Source organism: Musa acuminata, chromosome BXJ1-11 (assembly GCF_036884655.1).
Source record: "Musa acuminata AAA Group cultivar baxijiao chromosome BXJ1-11, Cavendish_Baxijiao_AAA, whole genome shotgun sequence".
In the NCBI taxonomy this organism is placed as follows: domain Eukaryota; kingdom Viridiplantae; phylum Streptophyta; class Magnoliopsida; order Zingiberales; family Musaceae; genus Musa; species Musa acuminata.
In genome coordinates, this window is record NC_088337.1 from 6,437,216 (window position 1) to 6,451,481 (window position 14,266).

The following is a 14,266-nucleotide window of genomic DNA, read 5'->3' on the forward strand; positions in this document are numbered from 1 at the left end:
TATATATTGCATAAAGGGAAAGCAAACTAAACAAATAAAGAAAAATGCCACAAGAAGTAAAGAACTCCTTGAGATTATTCATACTGATATCTGCGGACCACTCCATATTCCTTGTTTTAATAAAGAAAAATATTTCATCATATTTATAGATGATCTGTCCAGATATGGCTATGTTTATCTAATACATGAAAAGTCTCAAGCCATTGATACTCTTAAGTATACATAAATGAGGTTGAGAGACAATTAGATAGAAAAGTTAAAATTGTCAGATCTGACAGAGGTGGTGAATTTTATGGCAGATATGATGGATCTGGTCAGAATATTGGTCCTTTTGCTAGATTCCTAGAACAACGGGGTATTTGTGCTCAATTTGCATTACCAGGTGTGCCACAGCAGAACGGTGTTGCTGAAAGGTGAAATCGTACTCTGATGGATATGATTAGGAGCATGATGAGTTATTCCTCTGTACCTGAGTCGATGTGGGGTGAAGCTCTTAGGACAGCTATGTACATCTTGAACAGGGTTCCTAGTAAGTCAGTTTCATCGACTCCATTTGAGTTATGGACTGGTAGGAAGCCCAGTCTGAGACATTTACATATTTGGGGATGTCCTGCAGAGATAAGAGTATTCAATCCACATGAAAAGAAATTGAAGCCAAGAACTATTTCAGGATATTTTATTGGTTATCCAGAAAAATCCAAGGGATATAGATTTTATTGCCATAATCATAGTATGAGAATAGTAGAATCTGGTAATGCAAAATTCCTAGAAAATAGTGAAATCTGTGGGAGTGAAAAATCTCGAAGGGTTAATTTTGATATTGAGGAGATTCAGGTTAATTCTCCCATATCATCTCCTGTCCGAGAGATTGTTGTTCCTCAAATCAATGAGAGTATTGATGAGGGTGAACAACAAAATAACATCCAAGTACTCTCACATGATGTTGATGTCGTCGCTGATGATCTTGTAGAACAATCACAATTGGCATATTTGAGAAGATCTCAAAAGAAAAGGAAACATGTCATTTCTGATGATTATGTTGTATATCTACAAGAATCAGATTATGATATAGGAATAAAAAAAGTCCTCTTATCGTTTTCACAAGCCATAGAAAGTAACGATTCTGAAAAATGGTATGATGCAATGAAAGAAGAGTTAAAATCAATGGTACAGAATGATGTCTGGGATCTCGTTGAATTGCCCAATGATTGTAAAAGAGTCAGTTGTAAATGGGTCTTTAAGACAAAACGCGACTCAAAGGGTAATATCGAACGATATAAAGCCAGACTTGTGGCTAAAGGTTTTTTCTCAGAAGGAAGGCATCGACTATAATGAGACTTTTTCTCCAGTTTCTAAAAAGGACTCATTGCGAATTGTTATGGCATTAGTAGCTCATTATGATCTTGAGTTGCATCAGATGGATGTGAAAACAGCATTTCTGAACGGGGATCTGGATGAGGAAATCTATATGGAACAACCTGAAGGATTCATAGAAAAGGGAAAAGAAAGTTGGGCTTGTAAACTTAAGAAATCCATTTATGACCTTAAACAAGCTTCCAGACAATGGTATATAAAGTTTCATAATACCATTACTTCCTTCAGATTTAAGGAAAATACTGTTGATCAGTGTATATACCTGTGGATGATATTTTATTTGTCAGTAGTGATCTTAGTTTATTGCACGAAACCAAGATATTTCTCAACAAGAACTTTAAGATGATTGATATGAATGAGGCATCCTATGTTATTGGCATTAAGATATTCAGAGATAGATCTCAAGGATTATTAGGATTGTCTCAGAAAAGATATATTGATCGTATCTTGGAGAGATTTAATATGCAGCTTTGCTCAACCAATGATGTACCTATTTCTAAAGGTGAAAAATTCAGTCAAAACCAGTGCCCAAAAAATGACTTAGAAAAGAATCAAATGAAGAATATTCCTTATGGATGCGCAGTTGGAAGTCTATTATATGCTCAAACCTGTACAAGACCAGATATCAGTTTTGCAGTTGCAATGCTGGGAAGATATCAAAGCAACCCAGGAATGGAATATTGGAAAGCTGCAAAGAAAGTAATGAGATATCTATAAGGGATAAAAGATTATATGCTCATATACAGGAGATCTGATCAGCTTGAAATAACTGGATATTCAGATGCTGATTTTGTAAATTGCCTCGACAGTAGGAAGTCCACTTCAGGATTTGTATTTATGTTAGCTGGTGGGCCAATTTCTTGGAAAAGTGCAAAGCAATCGCTTATTGCATCATCAAATGGAAACTGAATTTGTGGCATGCTTTGAGGCCACAAATCAAGCTTTATGGCTGCGAAATTTTATCTCAGGACTTGGTGTGGTCGACTCAATTGCCAAGCCGCTGAAGATATTTTGTGATAACACTGCAGCAGTTTTCTTCTCTAAGAATGGCAAGTACTCTAGTGGTTCCAAGCACATTGAGATAAAGTACTTGGTGGTTAGAGAAAGAGTCTAGAAACAGCAAGTGTCAATTGAGAACTTGAGCACCACTATGATGGTTGCTGATCCATTGACAAAAGCCTTACAGTGCAAAATATTCAAAGAACATGTTCTTAGAATGGGGCTTGTGAGCAAGTCATAAAGGATATGGTGACGCATGTTTATATGGATGCTATTATTGACATTTTACTTAATTAAAGTTATCTGTTTCTGCTATCCTGTTTACATTTATGTTTATGCATATTATGGTTGAATGTAATAACAAGATTGTCTTGACAAAACAAATTACAGGGGTCATTATGGACTATGTTAGGAAAGACTAACAATGTTGTAGTACATAGAAGGGAGTATGACATTGATGAAATACAACCGCTATGACTCGCATTGATAGTTGGACTTAATATAGTATTATTATGTTTATTGGACTTATTGGCTTATTTTTTAAAACATGGCCATGTATAAAATGCTTTTCAAAATATCTTGGAATACAATTAGGTAAAATTGTTTTTAAACAAATTTTGTTTTGTTTGTTTTGATTTTGTATCTCTTTTATATCTTATCAATTAATGGGCAAGTGGGAGAATGTTAGAATATGTGGCCCTTTTATAATTGAATAAGATATATAATAGAATAACTAATTGGGTTCCGTTCAGATATTTTAGCCAATAGATTAAGTCCACTATGGAACGATTCCTCGGAGATATCCTTGATGGGAGGAAATCTTCTGAGATCTCATCGTAGACCCTCTGCTCTCGCCTATAAAAGGACAGGATCTATAGGGGTTGAGGGTGTGTGTGTTAGAGCGTCATAACGTTGACACGTATAGACGCACCTCTCCGTTGAGAGATTTAGTTATTCTCCTCGACTCTCTCCCCAAAACCCTCTCCCCAAATCCATCAATCTGTGTGGTTCCTGTAAAAGGATAGGAAGAGAGGAGAAAGGGTCTACTCTCCGCACTCCCTGTAAATTTCGCAGTGCGATCGGATTAAAGACGGAGCTTGCAGCAATCTTGGATCACGGTGCTTAGCAGATCAAACAAGATCTATGAACGAATGGCATCAAAAGGTACGCATCGTATAATTAGATCTATGCATTGATTTCAATCCTGACATTTAGGTTATTTCCGTATTATTGACATAGCATAATTACATATCTTTATGCTTACAATTGGTATCAGAGCATAAAGATCGTAACCTGGCTCTGATACCAATTGTAAGCATAAAGATCTGTAATTATGCTATGTCAATAATGCGGAAATAACCTAAATGCCAGGATTGAAATCAATGCATAGATCTAATTATACGATGCGTACCTTTTAATGCCATCCGTTCAGAGATCTTGTTTGATCTGCTAAGCACCGTGATCCAAGATTGCTGCAAGCTCCATCTTTAATCCGATCGCACTGCGGAATCTGCAGGGAGTGCGGAGAGTAGACCCTTTCTCCTCTCTTCCTATCCTTTCACAGGATCCACACAGATTGATGGATTTGGGGAGAGGGTTTTGGGGAGAGAGTCGAGGAGAATAACTGAATCCCTCAACGGAGAGGTGCGTCTATACGTGTCAATGTTATGACGCTCTAACACACACACCCTCAACCCCTAGAGATCCTGTCCTTTTATAGACGAGAGCAGAGGGTCTACGATGAGATCTCAGAAGATTTCCTCCCATCAAGGATATCTCCGAGGAATCGTTCCGTAGTGGACTTAGTCTATTGGCTAAAATATCTGAACGGAACCCAATTAATTATTCTATTATATATCTTATTCAATTATAAAAGGGCCACATATTCTAACACCGTAATCCAAAGGAGTCCACTGTTGAGAACAACACATGCATATACAAAAAGATGAAAGCAAACCTAATGGTGGAGAGAAATCCACACAAACAAGGGTTGGAATCTGAACTCTGTTTCGGCTCAGGTTCTGATGGGATTTTATAGTCTCTTGCTTACACTAACAAAAGGAGAACAGTGACCAACATCAACAATAATTATTATCGTACTTGCTTGCCCTCACTAATGGATAAACAAATGCATGCTTGTATTTTTTTTTTAAACAAGACATGTGTTGGTCCAGCCCATACGTGGGTTGGACAATTGGGCCTATTGAACCCAAATCAATAATTAAAAAAAGAAAAATATGAGATAAGATAAAACATTGAGAGAGGAAAATTTTTTTCGTACATGGTGTGAACGGCGGCAAAACACGACTAAAGAGAGAGAGAAAAGAAAAGAAAAGAGAGAGAAATATTAGGCTTATGAGTTTTCTATTTGACGATCGATGGTTAAACTGTCACGGACTTAGCTGGTTTTGCCTAAGTCGTGCGGTACCCTTGCGTGTCCGTCCACAAAGGTCAGCCTCCCCGAAGCCTCCCATGTCCCTTAGGACCCACAAAAGAGAGAACGAGTTAAAGAAAACGCATCATTCGAGATCCACAAGCAAACATTTCCGAAAACACTTCATAGACAATGTAAATTACAAACAGACCTTACAAGCTCTGAATAGTTACACAATAAAAGGTCAAAATGGTCCATTACAGACCGAAAATCTCTCACACATGTCCACATGACACAACCTTTATTTACAAGCCTAAACGACCATCAACCCAACTAAAATGAGACTATTTAGCCTTCGACCGTCCCTCTACATGCTGTACAAAGTATGAATATACCAAAAGACACGGATATACATAAGCATACATCAAACATCCTGTTTAGAAGTTTGTCCGTGACAAAACGTTGTTAGTTTTGGCCCAAATTTTATGTGGAGAATCATTGTAGCAAACTCTACAATCTTAATGGTGTTGATCTACAGTTTATCCGCTCTAAGGTACTTTCTTGCTATACCCACTTTGTGAGATCTAGAATTCTCTTTTGAGGAGATCTATCCTATATAATGATATGCTAAAGCCAATATCTATGTTCTTAATATTATTATGATCCTCTAGTTATTCTAGAGAAGATTTACTATAAACTTGTTATCGTTATTATTGATAGTGAAAGTTTGAGGTGGACTACGGTCCCGTGATTTTTCCCACATTAGGTTTTCCATATTAAAAGATTTGGTCCAACTGTGTGATTGATTAATTACTCTATTGTTTATGCTGTGCTGATTGATATTTACATTTTGATATCAAGTTGGTATTTTGATGAGGAACTTATTTTGATACACAAAGAGAGAAAAGAATTATTCCGCTTCAGGTTTTTCCCAACAAGATGTCATATGTTTATGCATGCATGCACATACCGGGATGTAAGAAAGAAATTCATACAAATCACAAAACAAAAAATATTAACTAAGAATGATGAAAAAAAAAAAGGGGGTTAAGGAGGAGAGAGCAAGACTCAGAAAAGGATGTAGCCAAAGAATCATCTAATTTAGGATGAGATTTTAGGGTTTTTGGGATCTTTGGGTTGAGTTATATTTTTGAAATTATAATTGGGTTTGGTTCAAAATGAATCAAATAATTGAACCTAAGAGGAATATCCACTCAAACTAGAATCATTTACGGTCTTCAAACTAAATTATTGATGAATCAATTCGAACCAAACCAATTCGATTTGATTTTTCAATTCAATTTAAACACCTACTTAGTCCGTGTGTATGTGCAATTTTATAAGGTCAAATATATTCTTATATAATCACTTATGTTTGTACTTATTTACACATGAATTTTTTTAAAAAATCTCAAGTTTCTATTTTTTTTTCTCGCATAAAATATTATATTATTTTATTTTGAAGATTACTATTTGTAGCCTTTTATTTTTGTTTACAATCTATTAAGAACTTTGAATATTCTTAAGTTATTCCTTTATAAATAAACATATATATCCTCAATTTATAATTTAATTCTAATAAAATCTTTTCACTCTTTAGTCCCGTAAACTTTTTATTATTATTATTATTCTCTCCGCCTCTGAATTATTTTTAAAGTTACATAAATATTCTATAATAATCCAAGAGACACCATCTTCTAGATTAATTGTATTAACTTAAAAGATGTTATATCCTGAATCTTTGCAAACTACCCACTAGAGTGTTGGGGAGAATCAATGGACATAGTCTATGTAGGCGAGGAAGGAAAAAAGAGGGTAAAATATAAAATTAGAGAGATTGTAAATAGTAAAATATTATTTTATTAATTTTTAAGAGATTATGAATAATAAGAATTAGACAAGCCCCATAGTGTTTTTTATTTTCTAAAAGATGACATTACCCTGTTTCTCACACATCATGGTCATCTACCTCGAAGGATAAATTTGAAAATTATATACTTTATTTATTTCTATAACATATATATAATTAATTATCTTTCGTATATTAGGTTTTGATTAGAACTCTAATCTGAATTGATAACCTTTAAAACTCATATGATAAATATTTAAGGTACTTTTATATTTTTATGGACATCTTTAATTCAAATGTCGTTTTATCATTGTTAGAAATAGTTAATTTGGTTTTTTTTTTTTGAATGGAAGTTAAATGCTTAAAATTCTTCTTTATTCCAGTTTAGATAATATGTATAAAAAATATTCTATCACTCTCAAATAATCATCCTAATAGTTAAGTTATTATAAGAATTTCTATTTATCTCTTTCCCCTTCTATGGTGAGAAGATGGATATATTAATCTCTTACTTGTATTTATTCGTCCTATGTTGCAATGAATATGTGACATAATAACGAAATGGGCGAAGAAACGAAGACATTAGACCATAGCGTATTTTACTACCTTTGAGCATCATTGATCAGAAATGAGGGACTGAGATAATAACTAATGTTGTGATGGAGAAGGCCTATTGCGATTAATATTGAGCATGAGTACCTGCACATCTGAAGAACAGAAAACCAGTTCGATGACAAGGTTAATTTGGATTGTACTCGATATCTCAACTTCAAATTTTAAGAGGCTAAAGAATGCTTGGTTGTTCTTCCAAATGAAATAATGAGTTCATCCAACACACGACATCTTCTTTCTCCACATATATGACGCAGTAATACCGTGAGAAGCTTTTAGGGTTGAGATTAGGTGGATGGTGGTTCCTTACAGGTGCGTCGATCACCTACTTTGCTCCTATCATGTTATCCCCCTGTGGAAACGGCTTTCCCTTCTCTCTCAGCTTACCATAACCTTCATATCCTTCTTCCTAAATTTGTATTTCCATTAATGTTTCTGTTCTAATTGCATGTTTATGAGTCAGTGGTAAGCAACATGTTTTTAGTAATCAAAACAATAATATCACATGACTAAGAAAATAAAATAGAATCGATAAAATTGGCTCATAAAATATGAACTCAAGATAATATCCTTATTTATTTATTGCATGGATATCCTTAACCCCATGATTGCACTGTGACACGAATAATTTCAACAAAAGGATCATCTTCTTCATCTCTTGGAATATGTTCTATAGGCTCCTACCACTGTCTCCTCGAGTTCTAAAGAGACGGATTACTCGAACAGGAATCTGACACTTCATCACGTCCTACTCGGTATATTACTTTCTGTTTAGGATGCAATTTACTGACTCGAGTCAAAATCATTTTCATGGTAAGAGATTAGGTAGGAGTACTTAATGGTAAAGTCAACGGCTTGTTGCTAAAGTAACCGAGCAAATGGATGATCTGTTCATTTGGTCAACGGACAAAAGGCCACATAACTTTGAAGATGGATGTTTTGAGGCCAAAAACATTAACCCCAACGTCTCGGAACTCCGAAACTTGAATGGCTGTCTCCTTGTCGCCTTTAATCAAAGTCAAACCTGTCGGCCAATGACCTCGAAAGCTTGTTGCGTGCATGACAACGTCCCCTCTCAGCTTCTTATTTCCTTAACGTAAGATGCAACCTCACCTCCGACCCAACTATATCTTCCTGTCTTTTGGTTACGTGCAGCTCACCAAACGTCTCTGGCTGTCAGCTACTGCATCCTACTCGCTCCTCGGATCACACACCCAACAGAAGTCATGATGATCGAGAACTAAAAATTGTTGCATCTCAAATCTCACATACACTGAATGAGAAAAGAAACCCCTTTTATTCTTTATCTATCTGAACATATACAGCAGCTTGTACATAAAAAATGATGCCGGAGATGCTATCTGTGACGTACGCTAGTGATGCATATTGCTGGTTTCCTCGTGTGATCGATGAGCTCCTGTGGTCTCTAGGGTGCATCAGGCCATGACATCTGGCTGCAGCGGACGAGGAAAGAAAGAACATGTTATGCATGCGAAGTCGTATGGTGGAGAGGCAAAAGAAGATCTAAGAGTCTTACTCTATGATATCTTTCCAGCCAAAATGACTGTCGAGGTTATCCAACTTCATCAGGTTGTCCCAGCAGGTCTCGAAGGATTCAGAGGCCAGTGTGTTGGTGTACAGGGTATCACTCGATTGGACCAGCTCAATGTTCTTGGTCTCGGAAGAGGCAGAAACCAGTGGATGGGTCGAGCTCGACGCCGGAATGGAACTGGTGCTACTGACGTTGCTGATCTCCGCGCTCGGCTCCTCCGTTCTTGAAGCATCTGATGCTGTAACTGCTGCCGCGTCCGATGGAAAGCTGCGCTCGGGTGTAGGCTGCAATCCAATATTGTTCAGGTAGTGACTCAAGATCGAGAGGTTTGGGATCATCGGAATCGAGTTCTGCAGGCTGAGCGAGCCTCCGAGACCGCCCTCGATCTGGCGGCTCAGCTGCAGGAGATCGCTCGGTTGGTGGTTCCCGAGAGGAGGCGAACGGAAGAGGTTCATCAGGTCCATGTTTGGAGTACCGTAGCTGCTGGTTAAGACCTGGATCAGGCTCTGCACCAGCTGCAGCTTGAGCAGGTGCGCGACGTCGGCCTGCAGCTTGAGAGCGTTATCCAAGTGGCTGGCGGTGCCGCCGAGACCACCAGCCGAGAGCAGGTTGGAGAGGCCGGTTAGGAGATTGAGGTTGGTCGCCGGCCGATGCGTCACCGGATCGATACCCATCCGGATGAGCTTCTTCCTCAGGTGCGTGTTCCAGTAGTTCTTGATCTCGTTGTCCGTCCTCCCGGGCAGCTTCGTCGCGATCGAACTCCACCTGCATGCCAACAAGAAACGCACGCGTTCGATCAAGACCGATGGGAGATGAGTCGATGGAGGAGGCAGCCGGCCTTTACTTGTTTCCGAGCATGGAGTGCAGGTGGATGACGAGCTGCTCTTCCTCCTCCGTGAACTTGCCCCTCCTGATGTCAGGGCGCAGGTAGTTGGTCCACCGCAGCCTGCAGCTCTTGCCGCAGCGGTTGAGGCCGGCAATCTTGGGGATCCGCTGCCAGCTGCCGCGCCCGTGCTTCTCCACGTACTCCACCAGCTTCCGGTCCTCCTCCGGCGTCCACGGCCCCTTCTTTACCCCTCCCGTCTCGTCTCGGTTGGGAGACTTCACCATTGCTGCTGTAATCCAAAGGAGTCCACTGTTGAGTTGGCTGACAAGACATGCATATACAAAAAGATGGAAGCAAACCTAATGGTGGAGAGATTTCCACACAAACAAGGGTTGGAATCTGAACTCTGTTTCAGCTCGGGTTGTGATGAGATTTTATAGAGTTTCCTGCTTACACAAACATAAGGAGAACAGTGACCAACATCAATAATAAATATTCTCGAACTTGCTTGCCCACATTGATGTATAAACGCATTCATGCTTGTATTTTTTGGCTAGAAACGAGACACGTACTTTAATATGTTCATGCATGCAGACATATCAAATTACTCTCTACCTAGTATATATATATATATATGGCTATCATATAGCTATAATATTGGAGCTTTGAAGGTGGGGGAGTAAAAGGGCTTTTTGGGGAGGGAGATCAACAAGTAGCCCTTCTTTGTGGAATTCCACGTTTGCTGACACGATTGCAGGTGAGTAGCTGAGGATTAGGTTTTCCATGCCATTTGAAGAGGGGTTTACAGTCAAAGAACTTACTATTTGTTTTCCATGGGGAATTGGCTTCAGTAGAACAACCTGTTCCACTGCTCTGCAGCTTTGATCCTAATGCAGGCCCATCCTTTTCACTAGATTTATATGCATATATATATATATATATATATATATATATATATATATGTTAGTGACATAAGAATGCATGGTTGTTAAATAATCTGCAATCAACACAAAACAATGTAAAACAATTCCTTAGAAATTAGCTCAAAACAATACAAAGTGTGTGTTCATTATAAACCACTATCACACTACTGATGGTGGGTGTTCACTATATGTAAAATTAACTAATTAATTAAAACAAGAGCAAGGGTGAGAGATCCAAATTCCTGTTGGATTCTCTAGATGACCAACAGATACTCCACCAGTCATCTCTGCAGGCTGAGATCAACTTGCAGTATTCTTTGACATTGCTTGCTTTGATGGGAATGCCTTCATGACCTGGTGTTGTTATGCACGCATGCATGGCTCTTGAGCTCCTCCATGCATCACTACGAGTACAAACCATTTTGTAATGGATGAGCATGAGACACCCCCACCATAATTCATAATAGCTCAGCCCAATCAGAGAGAGAGTGTGTGTGTGTGGCAGAGTAAGATAGTGTGGTGTTTGAATCCCAAGATTCCTTGCATTGTTGAGCAAGAAAGGGATGACTTCGATGAATACATATGGTTCTGATCATTATGTGATGCCAATCTTAAGATAATAGATAGAAAGAGTTCTGATCACTTCGACTTGCTGGAGGCCGAGAAGGAACAGTGATCAGGAGGCATCTTGCAGGAGCAGCAGTCTAATGATGGATGCTCAGATTCATGCATGTTTTGGAGCAAAACTAAGCTCTGTCCACAGAAAAAGATTTCATAGTTAAGGAGTTCTAGCGATGGAAGCCATCTTGAAAGGCTGTTTGTTCTTAATGTGTTGGAGTTCAAGAATGTCACTGGGAAGAACAGTGCCAGACAATAACAGGATAAGGAATGTAGAGTGACCGTACTTTGATTTGCAGCAGCAAAGTCTTTAATTTTCCAACCACTTTCTTGCTTGTTCAGCTCAGCCATCAACCAAATCTGAGACTTTTATAATCCACCACCATGATCAAAACAAATTGACTAATTTGTTAAGCCGAGACCGGTATTACTATGATGAGTTTAGTATTTGGATGAAGCAACATGCCACTTTTTGCAGAAATATTTTGAGTCATTTTCATGTTAGTTGTGCCACCATTAATCAAGCATTTGGCATCTAACTTTGACAATTCAGTAGTATCTTTTGTAGATTTTATTAGATCTTTTTCTTCTTCTTTTTTTGGGTCACCATTGTCGTCACCCATCAGCATCATGAATCATAAAATGAGGAAGCAGTCTCTGCATTCCTTCCTCCTCCTTGATCTCAGTGTTTGGTTAGGCTCCCTTCACCAAACAAGTTGTTAAGTACAAGAGTGTCTTTTAATGCCCATCATGCTTACTGGTCCAAGCTATGGCCACTTGCAATAATAAACACACAAGGGATTCATAATGCATCAATGCCATTTCTATAGAAATCTTGTCTCATGACATGGTATTCACAATCATTCTGTTACATGTTAATCTTAATAAATCCAGATCTTGTGTCCAATTAGAAGAAGTTTGCATATGTTTGAACAAAAGCAAGAGGATGTAATCTTGTGACACAAAGACTGATAGACTTTCAAATTCTTCTTGGTTTCTTGTTGTGGTGTGCAAATTCTGTTGAAGCAGTGACTTCCTTCATTACAGGTAGTTTTGTAGAATGCTTCAACCTTCAACATTACAGGTAGTGTTATGATGTTATTGTTGTAAACAACATATTTTTTAGGAAGAGAAATTGTTGTTTACCGACAAAATCCTTCTTAATCTGCTACTTCTCAGTATCTACTCCACCATCTTTTAAAGAATTGTTTAGAAAAACATATTACAGGGCAGTAAAACCCGATCTGTCGGAGAAAAAAAAAAAAAAAAGTAAACAAAAGTTGTTTTACTTTAATTTTAAAGAGTGAAAAAATGTAATTTTGAAGCAAGTAAATTTTTATGCTATTCACTCAATTTTAGAGTCATGATTGGCAAAAAAATCTTGAGTTCATGTGTCATCATTCTCTTGGAAACAATAGTCACTCATTGGTAGTCTTAGAATATTCCAGTTGCCAAAAACAAAAGCAAGCTTGTTTTTTATTTGTCTCCTTCCCCATTGATGGGGTTATCTTATTCTTTTGTTTTCTTTTTATGGTAGGTTGAAACACAAAAAGGCTTATCTTGGCAATCATGGATGAGATAAATGAATCCTCTTCAGTAGGTCTCCATCAGATAAAGCCTTCCTGTATATACAAAAGCTGCTCTGATTAAGATGTTTTCTGTTCAGAATTCAACAGATTATTATTATTCACATCCTTAAGCACAATCAGCAATTAATAAGTCAACCTGAAATGAGCAATTCTTTACATCTTGTGGAGTAAAATTATACTGAAGCAAGCTAGTAATTTATTCAAAACAGAGGAACTGCAGTGGAAAAGGACTGTCTTAATTATGCTGCAGCTTTGACCACTTCTCTGGTTCATCAATGGCACTGTTTCTAGAAGTAGAAGAAAACTCAGATTTCATAGATTTGACTTGCATAATAAATGTTGTTGTTAGGTAAGAATTGGTTGAGAATTGGTGTCATCAAGTTCAAACTTCAAAAGAAGGGAGATATGTCAATTCTTTCACTCAAAGTAAATGTGGAATGCCTTCCTTGATTGACTTCAGATTGATAACATTGTCAGTTTGAGGATCTCTTCATGATGCACATCAACTGAAAGAACTGTTGTGTTACATTCTTTGGCACATCATATCATATGAACCCTGAAAACATTTCCCCTTTGGAGTGCGTGATAGACTGTAGTCTTGATTAATATGTGCAGTTCTTGCTTTATCTAGTCTCAGGAGTATTTTGGACAATTGTACAAATGGAAAATGATCTGCTTCTAGGGTTTCTACCTTCAGTGGTTTTATTAAAAGATGATAAATATAGTTATTCATAAATTATTATCATCAAGAAATTAATTTCTACCCTCTTCTTGCAGTATGATCCTGCAATTTGGAATCTGTTTCATGGTATGATTTGGTTTCTAACTTGCTATCTTCACTGCAGCACAAAGAGAGACAAAATAGTGATTCACAGTAATTACTAGTATGCAAGGTTTAATGATAAGAACTAAGCTTTGGCTTCACAATTACATTTCATATTATATTAATACAAAATATAAGTCCAGTTAGATAGAACAACAAAACCTTAGTATATACTGTATGATATCTGTCAGTAAGCTATAATCTCATGCATCCAACCTTAAGAAGAGACAAAGACTCTGAGTTTGAGAAATTGCTATAGTATGCATATTTTTGGTTTCTATTCAAATGATGCCACCAGATTAAATGTAAATAGCTTGATTGATATCCACAGTGTCATGCATAGTTCTACTATTCTTCTCAATCACCAGAATGTATGACTCACTGCAATTTTTTGTTGCTGTTGTGCAACCTAGATATCCAAATCAGGTGGTAAACTAGCTAAGCCAAGTGATGCCTTAAGCTGTTATCCTTAGGAACAAGCTTTGTCTTCAAGTCTCTTGGGTCACTGTTTGAACATACTTGGTATGGAATACCACAGTACTTACATTAACAAAGTGGCATTCATCATGCTAATTTAATCTGAAAACTGAGAGATTAGCACTAAACTTTTGGGTTCCTGTTCTAATGATGGGAGTAGGAGCCTTGCATGGAGGGGGGATATGTGCTGATGGAGTTTTTATGTGACCATCAAGCCAGAGTAGTAATCAAAGACAAAATACAACCAGCT

General features: G+C 37.6%; 1 protein-coding gene across 2 annotated transcripts; it reads right to left on the reverse strand.

Moving 5' to 3' along the window:
• Positions 1-8,482: 8,482 nt before the first annotated feature.
• On the reverse strand, positions 8,483-10,077 carry LOC103970666 (transcription factor MYB53). 2 transcript variants are annotated; one of them, XM_009384536.3, is made up of 4 exons: positions 9,946-10,077; positions 9,605-9,875; positions 8,746-9,525; positions 8,483-8,662 (listed from the first exon to the last, which is right to left on the reverse strand). In XM_009384536.3, exons 2-4 carry the CDS (start codon positions 9,868-9,870, stop codon positions 8,635-8,637), a joined length of 1,074 nt encoding a protein of 357 aa, XP_009382811.2. In that variant the 5' UTR covers positions 9,871-9,875; positions 9,946-10,077; the 3' UTR covers positions 8,483-8,634. The 2 variants fall into 2 exon arrangements, with proteins under 2 accessions (XP_009382811.2, XP_009382812.2); XM_009384537.3 differs by having other exon boundaries at positions 9,605-9,872; positions 9,946-10,050.
• Between the last annotated feature and the right edge of the window lie 4,189 nt (positions 10,078-14,266).